At 37.0% G+C, this 16,123-nt stretch overlaps 1 protein-coding gene across 1 annotated transcript in view; it reads right to left on the reverse strand.

Moving 5' to 3' along the window:
* LOC105493084 (stabilizer of axonemal microtubules 2) overlaps positions 1-16,123 on the reverse strand; it is a 30,327-nt gene that overhangs the window by 12,658 nt on the left and 1,546 nt on the right. Inside the window, 2 exon segments of the mRNA XM_071100807.1 lie at positions 8,639-8,841; positions 14,706-14,885. Coding sequence (XP_070956908.1) covers positions 8,639-8,841; positions 14,706-14,885 — 383 coding nt within the window.

Below are 16,123 nucleotides of genomic sequence, written 5' to 3' on the forward strand. Positions count from 1 at the left end.
TGGTTATTTTGCTCGTTAGTTGATACAGTTTCTTCCTAGCCTCGATGGTCTTTACATTTTGGCATGTTTTTGCAATGGCTGGTACCGGTTGTTCCTTTCCATGTTTAGTGCTTCCTTCAGGGTCTCTTGTAAGGCAGGCCTGGTAGCGACAAAATCTCTAAGCATTTGCTTATCTGTAAAGGATTTTATTTCTCCTTCACTTAGGAAACTTAGTTTGGCTGGATATGAAATTCTGGGTTTAAAATTCTTTTCTTTAAGAATGTTGAATATTGGCCCCCACTCTCTTCTGGCTTGGAGAGTTTCTGCCGAGAGATCTGCTGTTAGTCTGATGGGCTTCCCTTTGTGGGTAACCCGACCTTTCTCTCTGCCTGCCCTTAAGATTTTTTCCTTCATTTCAACTTTGGTGAATCTGGCAATTATGTGTCTTGGAGTTGCTCTTCTCGAGGAATATCTTTGTGGCGTTCTCTGTATTTCTGACTTTGAATGTTGGCCTGCCCTACTAGGTTGGGGAAGTTCTCCTGGATGATATCCTGAAGAGTGTTTTCCAACTTGGTTCCATTTTCCCCCTCACTTTCAGGCACCCCAATCAGACGTAGATTTGGTCTTTTTACATAATCCTATATTTCTTGCAGGCTTTTTTCATTTCTTTTTCTTCTTTTTTCTTTAGATTTCTCTTCTCGCTTCATTTCATTCATTTGATCCTCAATCGCTGATACTCTTTCTTCCAGTTGATCGAGTCGGTTACTGAAGCTTGTGCATTTGTCACGTATTTCTCGTGTCATGGTTTTTATCTCTTTCATTTCGTTTATGACCTTCTCTGCATTAATTACTCTAGCCATCAATTCTTCCACTTTTTTTTCAACATTTTTAGTTTCTTTGTGCTGGGTACGTAATTCCTCCTTTAGCTCTGAGAAATTTGATGGACTGAAGCCTTCTTCTCTCATCTCGTCAAAGTCATTCTCCGTCCAGCTTTGATCCGTTGCTGGCGATGAGCTGCGCTCCTTTGCCGGGGGGATGCGCTCTTATTTTTTGAATTTCCAGCTTTTCTGCCCTGCTTTTTCCCCATCTTTGTGGTTTTATCTGCCTCTGGTCTTTGATGATGGTGATGTACTGATGGGGTTTTGGTGTAGGTGTCCTTCCTGTTTGATAGTTTTCCTTCTAACAGTCAGGACCCTCAGCTGTAGGTCTGTTGGAGATTGCTTGAGGTCCACTCCAGACCCTGTTTGCCTGGGTATCAGCAGCAGAGGCTGCAGAAGATAGAATATTTCTGAACAGCGAGTGTACCTGTCTGATTCTTGCTTTGGAAGCTTCCTCTAGTCAATTTTATTTTTAAATAAACACTGTATATATTTAAAATGTACTTGGTCTTTAACGTGTATACACACACAGTAAAATGATTACTAAAGTGAGAAACATATTCATCTCCTCACAGTAACCTGTGTGTGTGCATGCGTGTGCATGTGTGAGTGTGTGTGGTGTGAGCACCTGAAATCTATTCTCAGCAAATTTCCAGTATATAGTACAGTATTATTAATTATAGTCATGATGCTGTACATTAGATCTCTAGATTTACTCATCCTATACAACTTCAACTTTATACCTCTTGCCCAATATATCCCCATTTCCCCCACTTCCCTGCCCCTGGTAACCATCATTCTATCTTCTGCTTCTATGTATTCAACTCTTTCAGATTTACACATTATTATGCATATTATTACTTAATATATAATAGAATATATGTGTACTATAGGTATGTTCATACAAATATTTACACATCACATTTATTCATTCATTGATGTACATTTAGGTTGTTTCTTATCTATATTATTGTGAATAATGCTGCAATAAATAAAAGTGAAGATATTTCTTCAAAATACTCATTTCATTTCCTTTGGATATATACCAGAGAAGTTGCTGGATCACATGAAAATTCCATGTTTAATTTTTTGAGAAAACTTCATATTGTTTTCCATATAGCTATACCAATTTACATTCAAACCAACAGAGTACAAGGATTGCTTTTTCTCCACATCCTCACCAACACTTGCTATCTTTTATCTTCTTTATAACAGACATCCTAACAGGTGTGAGATGATATCTCTTTGTGGTTTTCATTTGCATTTATCTGGTGATTGGTTGAGTATCTTTTCATATATCTATTGGCCATGTGTATGTCTTCTTTGGAAAAAATGTTTATTCAGGTACTTTGGTCAATTTTTAATCCCCCCCTCCCTTTTTTTGCTATTGTCTATGTTCCTTATTTTTTAAAATATTAACCCCTTATGTGATACATGGTTTGCTTATATTTTCTGCCAATTCATAAGTTCCAATTTTCTTTTGTTGATTGTTTCCTTGCTGTACAGACACTTTTTAGTTTGGATGAACCCATCTGTCTATTTTTACTTTTGTTACCTGTGTTTTGGGAGTCATATCCAAAAAACCACTGGCAAGGTCAAAGTCAAGGACATTTTCCATGGTTTCTTCTAGGAATTTTATGGTTTCAGGTCTTGTGTTTAAGACTTCAATTCACTTTGAATTGATTTTTGTTTATGGAATAAGGCTCCAATTTCATTCCTTCACATGCGGATACTCAGTTTACCCCATACCATTTATTTCATTTATTTGAATTTCAGATTCAAGGATTATATGTGAAGATTTATCACTTGGGTATATTACGTGATGCTGAGGTTTAGGCTTTTAATGATTCCATCATCCGATTAGTGAACACAGTACCAAACAGGTAGTTGTTCAACCTTTGCATGCTCCCCTCCCTCTCTCCTTTTGGAATCTCCAGTGTTTATTGTTTCCATCTTTGTGTCCATGTATACCTAATGTTTAGCTCCCACTTATAAGTGTGAACATTCAGTATTTGGTTTTCTGTTTCTGTGTTAAATTGCTTAGAATAATGACCTCCATTTGTATCCTTGTTCTTGAAAATAACATGGTTTTATTTACTGTGGCTGCACAGTATTCCATTGTGTATATATACTGCATTTTCTTTATATGATTCACCATTGATGGGCACCTGTGTTGATTCCATGTCTTTGCTATTGTGAAAAGTGCTACAATGAACATACAAGTGCAGACAGAATGATTTATTTTTCGTTGGTTATATACCCAGTAATGAGATTGTTTGGTTGAATGGTAATTCTACCTTTAGTTCTTTGAGTAATCTCCAAACTGCTTTCCAAAGGGGCTGGACTAATTTGTATTCCCGCCAACAGTACATAAGTGTTCCGTTTTCTTTGGACCCTCACCAGCATCTTTTTTTTTTTTTTTTTTTTTTTTTTTTTTTTTTTTTTTACTTTTTAAATAATTGCCATTCTGACTGGTATGAGATAGTATCTCATTGTGGTTTTCATTTACATCTCTCTGATGATAAGTGATGTTGAAAATATTTTCACGTGTTTGTTGGTTACTTGTACGTTTTCTTTCAAGAACTGTCTTCTCACGTCCTTTGCCCATCTTTTAATGTTATCTTTTCTTGTTGATTTATTTAACTTAGTTATAGATTCTGGATATTAGTCCTTTGTTGGATGCATAGTTTGTGAATATTTTCTATTATGTAACTTGTTTGTAACTTTGTTGGTAGTTTTTCTTCCTGTGCAGAAACTCTCTAGTTTAAGACCCATGTGTCAATTTTTATTGCATTTGCTTTTGAGCACTTAAAATATAAATTATTTGCCTAAGGCAATATCTAGAAGAGTATTTCCTAGGTTTTCTTTTAGGATTTTTAGAGTTTGGGGTCTTACATTTAAGCCTTTACTCCATCTTGAGTTAATTTTGGTACACAGTGAAAGGTAGGAGTCCAGTTTCATCCTTCTGCATATGGTTAGCCAGTTTTTCCAGCATCATTTATGGAATACGGAGTCCTTTCCCTATTGTTTATTTTTGCCAATTTTGTTGACGATCAGGTGGTTGTAGGTGTCTGGCTTAATTTCAGGGGTCTCCATTCTGTTCCATTGGTCTATGTGTCTATGTTTGTACCAGTACCATGCTGTTTTGGTTAGTGTAGCTTTATAGTACAGTTTGAAGTTGGGAGATGTAACGCCTCTGGCTTTATTCTTTTTGTTTAGGATTGCCTTGGCTATTCAGGCTCTTTTGGGGTTCCATACAAATTTTAGAATAGTTTTTCTCTAATTCTGCCAAAAAAAAAAATATATATATATATATATAGGTAATTTGTAGATTGTTTTGTGTAGCATGACATTTTAAAGATATTGAATCTTCCTATCCATCATCATAGAATGCTTTTCCATTTGTATAGTTTACGATTTCCTTCTCCTTACAGAGATCATTCACCTCCTTCATTAGATGTATGCCCAGGTACTGTGAGTGTGTGTGGCTATTGTAAACGGGATTATGTTCTTGATTTGATTCCCAGCTTGAAGATTACTGGTGTATAGAAGTGTTACTGATTTTTGTGCATTGATTTTTTTATCCTGAGACTTTGCTGAATTCATTTATTAGGTCTAAGCGTCTTTTGGTAGAATCTTTAGGGCTTCCCAGGTATAAATTACATTGTCAGTGAAGAGACATAATTTCCAACACTAGCATTCCCAACACTGTTAAATATGAGTGATAAGAGTGGGCATCCTTGTCTTATTCCAGTTCTCAAAGGGAATGCTTCCAGTTTTTTGTCAATTCAGTATGATGTTGGCTGTGGATTTGTCATAGATGGCTCTTATTATTTTGAGGTATGTTCCTTTAATGCCTAGTTTTTTCGAGAGTTTTTATCATGAAGGGATGTTGGATTTTATCAAATGCTTTTTCTGCGTCTACTGAGATGAACATATGATTTTTGTTTTTAATTCTGTTTATGTGGTGAATCACATTTATTGATTTGCATATGTGGGACAATCCTTGCATCCCAGGAATAAAACCCACTTGACTGTGGTGAATTAACTTTTTGATATGCTGCTGGATTTGGTGTGCTAGTATTTTCTGAGGATTTTTGCATCTGTGTTCAGGTACAATGGTCTGTAGTTTTCTTTTTTGTGTCTTTGTCAAATTTTGGTATCAGGATCATTCTAGTTTCATAGAGTGAGCCAGGAAGTAGTCCCTCGTCCTCAATTTTTTGGAGTACTTTCAGTAGGGTTGGTACCAGCTGTTCTTTCTATGTCTGGTAGAATTCAGCTGTGAACCCATTTGGTCCATGGCTCTTTTTTTTTTTTTTTTTTTTTTTTTTTAACTGATTCAATTTCCTTACTCATTATTATCTGTTCAGGATTTGTTTCTTCCTGGTTCAATCTTGGGAATTTGTGTTTCCAGGAATTTATCTATTTCCTCTAGACTTTCTAATTTGTGTACATAGAGATGTTCATAATATTCTCTGAGCATCTTTTGTATTTCTGTGGGATCAATTGTGATGCTACTTTTGTAATTTTTGATTGTGCTTATTTGGATGTCTTTTTTTGTTAATCTAGCTAGTGGTTTATCCATCTTGTTTATCTTTTCAAAAATGAACTTTTTGCTTCACTGATCCTTTGAATGGTTTTGGGGGTCTCCATTTCATTCAGTTCTGCTCTGATTGTAATTATTTCTTCTGTTAGCTTTGGGTTTAGTTTGTTATTATGTTGCTAGTACTTTTAGTTGCAAGGTTAGGTTGTTAATTTGAGCTATTTCTATCTTTTTGATATAGGCATTTAGCACTATAAACTTTCCTCTTAACCCTGCTTTTGCCACATTCCAGAAGTTTTGGTATATTGTGACTCTATTTTCATTTATTTCAAATACTTTTTTTTTTTTTTTTTTGAGACAAAGTAACGCACTGTTGCCCAGGCTGGAGTGCAGTTCTTGGCGCACTGCAATTCCACCTCCCAGGTTCAAGAGATTCTCCTGCCTCAGACTCCTGAGTAGCTGGGATTACAGGCACCTACCATCATGCCCAGCTAATTTTTTGTATTTTTAGTAGAGATGGGGTTTCACCACGTTGGCCAGGCTGGTCTCGAACTGCTGACCCTGTGATTCACCCACCTTGGCCTCCCAAAGGAGGACAGTGAGAGTACCTTCCCACTGTGACTTCTCTTCAGCTGCAGAATTGTTCTTAAATAGGTTATCTACAAAACCTGCAGTACAATCATACAGAGTATGGAAGTAGAACCTTGGCTCTTAGTGTTTTTGTTGTCTCATGCCTGAAAACCTGAAATACAAAACATCACCTTTGCTGACTAAGAAAGTTCAGTAGTGAGAATGCCAGAGGAACTCAAAATTCCTTATGCTTGAACTATAACCACAGGAGTGGAAGTATCGGAATCTACAGGAAACTCAGGTCATGGAAAGCTAGTAGTGTTGGTATAAGTGTGTACGTGTGTTGTGTGTCCATGTTCCCAGCATCAGGGGACAACAGTATTACTGGTATATTTCTTATGATCTTGTAGAAAAAAAGAAAATCTTAATATGATTGTATAAGAGACCAAATATCATGGCTCATGCCTGTAATCCCAGCACTTTGGGAGGCCGAGGCAGGTGAATCGCAAGGTGAGGAGTTCAAGACCAGCATGACCAACATGGTGAAACTCTGTCTCTACTAAAAATATAAAAATTAGCCAGGCGTGGTGGCTCATGCCTGTAATCCTAGGTACTCAGGAGGCTGAGGCAGGAGAATTGCTTGAACTCGGGAGGCGGACGTTGCAGTGAGCCGAGATCGTGCTACTACACTCTAGCCTGGGTGACAGAGCAAGACTCCATCTCAAAAAACAAACAAATGAAAAAAGACCAAATTCATCTTCATCAATTATTCTTTATGTCAAATTTTACACAGTACATTTTCTCCTGTGCATATCAATCTATATCAGCAATTGCTCTATGCTACATTTAATTATACTTCTTCAACATTCACAGTCTTCACAATTTGTTCTTTGTGTAGTATGTTATGTGCTCAAAGATTTAAAAAACAGAAAAAACATTTTCTTGACCTCCCTAATGGGTAGGCTTATAGATGAAAGTATATTGATATCCTGCCCTTTAGTTACTCGTTGAACAGGTAGGCATGAAATTTAAAGAAAAAGTATGCATTTAACTATTACCTAAATAAAGTATGAATCATTACTTTGATTATTGATGGTATCACTCTTACAAAAGTGTTTTATATTAGGACATATCCATTCAGCTATTTTACATAACCAATGGAAATAATGTAATCCTATATATGTAATTATATTATTAATAAAAAGATATAAAAATAATACCTACTATCATAAATCAAAATCAATATAAGCCTAAAATAGCCTATTTTTAGGCCAGGTGCGGTGGTCACGCCTGTTAATCCCAGCACTTTGGGAGGCTGAGGTGGGTGGATCACTTGAGGTCAGGAGTTCGAGACCAGCCTGGCCAACATGGTGAAACCCCATCTCTACTAAAAGTACAAAAATTAGCCAGGTGTAGTGGTGGATGCCTGTAATCCCAGCTACTCAGGAGGCTATGGCAGGAGAATTGCTTGAACCCAGGAAAAAGAGGCTGCAGTGAGCCAAGATTGTACCACTGTACTCCAGCCTGGGCAACAGAGTAAGCCTCCATTTTGGGGGGGGGGAGGGGAAAAAGCCTATTTTAAAAAAACAAAGACCCCACTCCTCAAAAGTATTAGAGTATTTTAAAATCAGGTTTTTGGACCAGATGCAGTGGCTCACGCCTTTGATCCCAGCACTTTGGGAGGTTGAGGTGGGTGGATCACTTGAGGTCAGGAGTTCGTGACTAGCCTGGCCAACACAGTGAAACACCATCTCTACTAAAAATACAAAAAATTAGCTGGATGTGGTGGTGTGCACCTGTAATCCCAGCTACTTGGGAGGCTAAGGTGGGATAATTGCTTTAACCCAGGAGGTGGAGGTTGCAGGGGGCCAAGATCATGCCATTGCACGCTAGCCTGGGCGACAGAACAAGACTCTGTCTCAAAAAAACCCAAAAACAACCACAACAAAAAAAACAGGTTTCTGGAAAGAAAAACATACATGGCTCAACTCGTACTCCTCTAAGTCAGTTGCCTGCAAAGAGAAAGTATTCACACCCTTCCACCATGCCAGAATTCTTAGAGGAGCAGGACCCAATTTGGCACTGTCTATCATGGGGTAGATAAGCCTATCTAATTCTGAGGTTCAGTATCAGGAATTGCCTGCATACAGATGAAAGCTTCATTCTCTATTTTATCCTTTATCAGTGTAAAAGTAACATTTTGCTTCTCTATCTGGTAACTCTTTTGCTTTATAGGTTGGTTCAGGACTTGAATGCAGAAAAGCATTGATATTTATTTGACTTCAAAGATCCCAACACTCTCGGAAGCATTTCAACTTTTTCTAGGATAGGAAGAAAAGAATAATGCCAAGTAAATGTGACATGAAGTGACAAATGTGACATAATGCTTGTTTAATGGCATTCTTTGTTTTTCACGTTTTGAGACAGCGAAAACTAATAAAGTAGATGAATTTGGATGGGAATGTGGGTCTTTTACCTCTCAATCAGACAAATGGTTTACTTTCTTTTGTTACTATACAATACTATTTTGCCAAAGAGAGAAATGTTCTTTCCTAAGCCATGGAGGCTAAGTTTGGCAGCACACCAAAGTTATAATTTGATACTAGATGTTAAAGCTGGAAGTGAATTTTAGTTTTTTGGCTCCTTCATTTATGAAATGGCAAGTTACCTTTATAAGTTGGGACAGTGTCCAACCTTCCTTTTTTAACTTGTTGTCTCTCCAAAGGCCGGACTATTGCCACAGGCTGCACTTTGTATGAATTAAAATCCCGTTTGTAGGTAGTACCAAGATCAATCTTCTCTTGTTTTGGTTTATATTCTTCTGGCACATGGTGAGGCTGTTTAACTATTTCATAAGGATGATAATCCAACCTGAAATATATAAATTTGAAACATAGCCTCACAAGTTCTTTTATTTCTAATTATTTCAATGAAGTATGGAAAATGTCAAGGCTTTTTTTTTACTTGGAAAGTCTGAGAAGATATTAAAATCATAATAGTTGATAAACTACTTGAAAGAAGTAAATGAATTTTCATAAGGTCCTATCCAGTGACTAAATATCTTGAGAAAAGTAAATATATCAAAAATCCTAGTTTTAAAAACATCATTACAATAGATCTCAGTTAATTGGATCTTCAGTAAACAATATCCTCAAGTATTTGATTGTTTTCTAACCTGGAAGGAAATTTCAGGTAAAATTTACTAAACCTGAAAAGTTTAAAAAATATATTCCCCCTGAGTCCACTTTGTCAAAGTCCTTATTCATCCTACTTAAAGTCTCCAGCAAATTATTTTGGCATACTTTCTTCTTTTTGAATTCATGCTGTTTTCTCGCTTATTGTTAAATGATTAGTAACTCTGGTCTTTAGACATAAATCACATTCAGATTATAGATATGAATGTTCCTCATCTTTGGATCTCCCAGAATTCCTTGTCATGCATGGATGCCAGCTGGTAATGCAGCCAACCTGGGTGCTATATAACATTATGTGACAGAAGTAGTACTGCAGACCCTGAGGTAAAAACTGAGGAATGGAGAAGAACACAAACTTAGACTGATCAGACCGCCTACGTCCAAATCCTGGCTCTGTCATTTACTAGCTGCAGGACCTTGGATAACTTCATTAACCTGTTTATGCCCCAGTTTCTTTATATATAATATGGGACAATAATATCTTCTATCTCACAGAGTTGTTTTTAAGGATATACACACACGCTTTTAAGACTGCTTGGTACATAGTAAGATCAATATGGTAGCCACTACTGTTACTACCCCAAGACTTCATGGATTGCTTTTTTCTTCTGGACTCTATTGGCACATCACTCATTTTGTGATTAAACTATCTTGTATTAATCAATATTTGTTGCATATGTCTGGAAGTTCTCCAAAGAACCCAAACCCCTCACTGAATTCTTCTATTTACAACATAACTTCTTAGACTAATTAACTGTTTTCTCACCACTTCCAATCCATTTCACTCTGGTTTCCAGGACTGCCACTTCCCTAATACAGCTCTAAGGTTCACCATGTCTTCCATGTGATTAAATTCATCGAACATTTTTAATCCTCATCTTACTTGACCTCTCCAGTAGTAACTGACATTATTGTCCACACTGTTTCTAGGAAACTTGCTCTTCCTGACTTCCTTATTATTTCTTGCCAGTCTCCTATACAACTTCATCTACCTTTACTCAGTCATTAAATACATGTTAGCATTCCTCAAGACTTGGACCTACCTACACATACTTCTTTTCATCCACTGTTCACTCCTGAGAATAACTCTTCTACTCCCACAGCTTCGATTACTACCTAGATTGAAATAACCCTCAAATTTACATCTCAGCTTAGACCTCTTCTCTGAGCTCCATACCGGCATCTATTATGGTCTCTTGGATATTCAGTGGCAACTCAAAACTTAGTATGTCCCAAATCAACTCATTATTTCCCCTTAATAAATGTGGTCCTTTTTGCTTGTTCTCTATTTAAGTGAATGCTATCACCATCGCTTCAGACACAGAGTCAGAAATCTAGGACTCGCCCTTCATACTTCAATTCTCTCCCCTATCTAGTCCATCGTCAACTACTGTCAATTTTGCCTCATAAATCTCCCTCAAATCTAACCACTTTTCTCCACATCTGCCACTACCATAATATGCAAAGTTTTTGCAACAGCTCATTTGAATCACTTCAATAACTTTCAAAACTCATTTACCCACATCCACTCTAGTTCTCCCTCCAATCTTTTCTCCACATGGCACCTGAGTAACTCTTTCCCGTGTAAATCTCATCAGGTCATTCTTGCCCTTATCTCCCTGGCCTCTTCCTTAACTTCCTTCCTCCCCAACTCTACCCTCTACCAAAAAAACAAAGCAGAAAAATTTTCATGGCTTCTTATTACTGTAAGGACATAGACGACACTGAACATGGCTTAAAGGCTCTGCCTGGTCTCCTTCACTAGCCTCAGCTCTCACCACGCTTCCTCTTGCTTTCTCTGCTCCAGCTGGCCCTCTTTGATACTTTTCTCCCTTCCATGCTCCTTCCTGCTACATGTTACTCTCTCTCTCTCTGCTTGGAATGCATTTCCTTCCCCCTCTTAATCCAGCTAATTTAATATCCTTCAGGTTTTGACTTATTTTTCTTATTTCCCTGATAAAGTCAAACTCTTGTTCTGGATGTCAAGGTACCTGTGCCTATCCTTCATAGATCTTATCACTGTTGCCATTTTAGACTTATTTTGAGTAATGTTTTTGATTACCATCTCTAATAGGTTACAACATCTGTCAGCACAGAGATCATGACTGCTTTTGATCACCACTGTATCCCAGGTGTCTAGTATGGTGCTTGATGCTTAACAAATGCTTAATAATTTTTTATTTAATGAATGAAGAGTAGTAGAAATCACATACCTCTGCCTCCCAAGACATGTCAGTTGTTCTTTGCTCTTCCCAAATACTAACTAGAGGGGAATAGGCTAAAATGCAGTCAGGAAGTGAGAGAATCAGGAAGGGAAAAGCAAAGCAAAAGCTTAGAACTCTCAGTTTCTCTGGTGAGACTAGTTAAGTGTTAGAAAGTATACCTCCAAACCCAAAGCCACTTTCTATGTAGTAGTAGAGGGTGAATGCAGTCTTATTCATGTGATATATCCTGAAACATTTGATGTGTCTAGAATCCTACTCCTGCAGGGCAGGCTTCCTGCCAACTCTGGCAGTCATCTAAGTGAGCTACAACAGTACTGCTATAAAGGATCCAAAATCTTGTACAAGTTCAGACACCTCTTTACACAGTCACTTCTTGTACTATACAAAGGTACAGAATGCTTCTTTGTTTGTACAGATAAATCCACTTCCTACTGCATAGTCAACACAGTCAACATGAGGGAGTCAAGCAAGAGTTTCAAGCTTCTAGATTATGACTCTTAGAAATACTGCTAGTTTCCCAGTGAAAATATAAAGAAAAGATCCAATGTTGTACTAAGTGAAGAGATGACAATTTAAGAAATGAATATTTTAGTTTTATTAGTATATTTGGACCTTTGGGACATTTCTTGCTTTTTTTTTTTTTAATTATTAAAGCTTATTTGAATAAGTCAACTGGGGAAATTCAGAATTGAAAAGCAATTGCCTTTTAAAAGAAAGATATGGCAGGTTAAATTTTCTCAATTTCTACATTTAGAACTGGTTAAAAGCAAAATCTTTGTTCAATAAACACAAATATTGTAAAATTTATTTCAAATCTCTAATATGAACCATTATGGCATCAAGAAAGAAATATTAATAAAGTGAAGAAAAAAGAGCAACCATTCCCATTTAATCAGTCTCAACCAGTTATTGAATATCCTCATCTCACTTATTATAATCCATAATTATCTTAGTTATTTATCTGATATTTTCATATCTGGACTTTCCCACAACACTATAAACAACAGTAAAGCAAAGACCGTCTCTGTTTTATGTTCCATGTTATCCTCAGTGAGCAGTCCAGTTCCTGACCTACTGCACTGAATCAGTGGCAACAGAATCACTAGCAATGCCGGTTAAAAATGCAGTTTCCTGAGACCCACTCTATTATCTACTGGCTCTTTTAGATGGATACCTGGAATCTGCAATTGTAACACTTCTAGATGGCACTACTGCATACCAAAATCTGAGGACTAAGTAAAATCTTCCATCTGTGGAAGAGCCATACACCTACACAAGTAACTAGAGTCACCAAAGTATTATTACTGCAAGGAATGCCTGAAGTGTTAAAAATAGAAATATTAGACTAAAAGTTTGAAAGTTTAAAGTATAATAATAATTTAAAAAATAAATAAATAAATAAATAAATAAGAAAGTTTGTATCTTTGCTATATAAGAATGAGCTGCATCTGAAATGAAAATGGCTAACACCAAAATCTAAAGCTGTTACAGATCATTTTTAAAACTCTAAATTATAGAAATATAATGTACAAGTCACTAGGAAGCAGGAACTTCAACTTGTGAAAGGAAGATAAATCTTGGGGCCCCAAAATCACTAAGCTAAGGGGAAAAATGAAGCTGGGAACTGCTTAGGGCAAACCTGTCTCCCATTATCTTCAAAGTCACCCCTCTGCTCACTGAGATAAATGTGTATCTGATTGCTTCCTTTGGAGAAGCTCATCAGAAACTCAAAAGAATGCAACCATTTGTCTCTTATCTACCTATGACCTGCAAGCTCACTCCCAGCTTCGAGTTGTCCCGCCTTTCCAGAACGAACAAATACTCATCTTACATACATGTTGATTGATGTGTGTCTCCCTAAAACGTATAAAACCAAACTGTGCTCTGACCACCTTCGGCACATATTATTGGGACCTCCTGAGGCTGTGTCACCAGCACGCACCCTCAACCTTGGCAAAATGAACTTTCTAAATTAACTGAGACCTACCTCAGATATTTGGGGTTCATAAACTTATTGACATTTTTATACTTAACACCAAGATTGTACCTTGAATATAGTATATACATTAACAGTTTAAATAAAATAATGAGTAAATATAATACATAATCTAGCTAACTGACAAAAATACAGAGATCAAAAAAGGTCAGTCCAAATGAAAAGTATAGGCTTAAGAAGATTTGTGTTCATCACTCACTGAACAAATATTGGGTACCTACTATGTGCTAGTAGGCATTGTTATTAGTTTTCTAAAAATAGAATGCTGAGATAACAAAAGACTTAGTTCCTGCTTTCATGAAACACTGAAACCAATCTAATGATAAATAACAGGAAGGTGCTTTGGGAGCTTACATAGAAGAATTTTACCTAATCTGAAAACTGGATGAAGTGTCAGAGAAGGCTTATTCAAGTGATAATTTAGTTGAGATCTACAGATTGAATGAGCATTAGCTAAGAGAGGGAAGGAAAATTGCAGGTAGGGAAAATAGTATCTTGGAAGACTCTGAGATAAGAGAAACCTGGCACTTTCAAGGAAATGAAAAATGGCCCATGGGATGGAGCATAAAAGTGAAAAGGGCACTACAGTGAAAATGAATTAGAGAATTAAGTAGTGAGCAAACCATGCCTCTACATGGTTTTGATAAGGATTCTGGTTTGTGTTAAACACAATGGGAAAGTTTAAGGGTATTTTAAGCAAAGAAGTGATAGGGTTTGGTTTGCATTTTAAAGTCATTCGGGCAGGCTGAAGTATTGAAAACAGATCAAACTGCAAAAACTAGAGTAGATTCAGATATTATTATAACCTCTAGGTTAAGCTTGTCCAACCTGCAGCCTATGGGCTGCATGCAGCCCAGGACGGCTTTGAATGAGGTCCAACATAAATTCATAAACTTCCTTAAAACATTATGAGATTTTCCTGTGATTTTTTTTTTTTTTTAGCTCATCAGCTGTGGTTGGTGTTATTGTATTTTACGTGTGGCCCAAGACAATTCTTCTGCCAATGTGGCCCAGTGAAGCCAAAAGATAAGACACCCTGGTCTAGGTGGTGGTAACAGTGGAAAGTAGATAAATATGAGATATTTTAGGAAGTTAAAAGAAAAATAGAACTTTTTATATCCCTTTTTTGTTCTCACACTTTGTCAACCTAACTTAATTCGTATTTTTCTGTTTTTTTTTTCAAGTTGTGACTTAACTAGTCTGTTGCCTATTAAATTGGTTCAACTTAAGTAAACAGTAATTTAAATAGCTAGAAAACTTTATTGACACCAGAAGAGTTGAGAGAAAAATAAGTAAAGCAAATAGTTACTAAATATTTACTTAAATGTAGTTATTCCTTCCATTTTACCACAGCATGCTTGAATTTCTTGCTTGGGTTTAAGACTCTGAGCTGGAAGAACATTGTCATACATAGGATATTTTTCCAAATATTCAGTTGTAGGGCAAAACACCCCAGAATTTTCATAAATCCTTGTGATTCCATGTGGACAATGATGTCGGCTGTGCAAAAAATCAATGGAAAGATTAACCTCAAAAAACATTTTGTGTTGTAATTGCATTTTAATCAGAGACCTCCAATAAACTCACAGTTTCTAAATTCTAGAGCTTTACTGAAAAACCAAAAACTGGGCTGGGTGCAGCGGCTCACGCCTGTAATCCCAGCACTTTGGGAGGCTGAGGCGGGCGATTCACAAAGTCAGGAGATCGAGATCATCCTGACTAACAGGGTGAAACCCTGTCTCTACTAAAAATACAAAAAAAATTAGCCAGACTTGGTGGCAGGTGTCTCTAGTCCCAGCTACTCCGGAGGCTGAGGCAGGGGAATGGCGTGAACCTGGGAGGCGGAGCTTGCAGTGAGCCAAGATCGTGCCACTGCACTCCAGCCTGGGCGACCCAGCAAGACTCTGTCTCAAAAAAAACAAAAACAAAAACAAAAAAAAACCAAAAACTGTTTCCTCTGTAATTATGTTTACAAAAACAATCTATAAATAATGGTCTATCCCTATGTGGTGGAAGCACAGCAATTCAGTGTCTCATAACAATTTAGTGTCTTGTTACACTATAGAAGCTGAAAAACTAATAGGGAATTTCCCAGGCTCTTGCAGAAAGGTTCCACATAGAAATTAGGTTTCACCTGCTACATGTATTCACATGATACTTTGACTCAGAACAGAGCTACATAAGGAGAGAGTCAAGGCACAACATTTTTTTTTTTGCTTGCATGAACGTAATAGAGGCAACAAGAGATTGGAGTTAGAAGTTGTTAGGTGGCATCTTGATTTGCAAGCTGGTTTCCTAACTTGGCAGCTTCTTGACCATGGAAGAGACGAGTGATTCTGGAGTCTACAGCTCTGTTGCAATTTTCTGATTATGGCAGAGGCAGTGGCCTCTTGTCAGTCCTGTTCTGTGGTAAAATTTTTGGAAGTTTTTCCTGGAAGCTTATTTTGAAAATGATTTCTTAAGTTCTTCCAAGTGACCTCTCTCTCTCTCTCTATAAACATGCCTTAATAAATTCCTTTTTGCCTAAACTAATGAAAGGAGGTTATGTTATCCATAACTAAGAACCTTGACCAATATATCATATAAGCTAATAGTGTACAGTTATTTAAGAGAATGAGGGTGACCTTTATGCATGGTCACTGGAAGATGGTGGATTGTAAATAGTAAAAAACTGGATTGTAGAATAGTATGCTCAGAATATTCTCTTTTTAAAAAAATAAAATAAAATCGATGCAGGC

This window comes from Macaca nemestrina, chromosome 7, assembly GCF_043159975.1.
Source record: "Macaca nemestrina isolate mMacNem1 chromosome 7, mMacNem.hap1, whole genome shotgun sequence".
Lineage (NCBI taxonomy): Eukaryota > Metazoa > Chordata > Mammalia > Primates > Cercopithecidae > Macaca > Macaca nemestrina.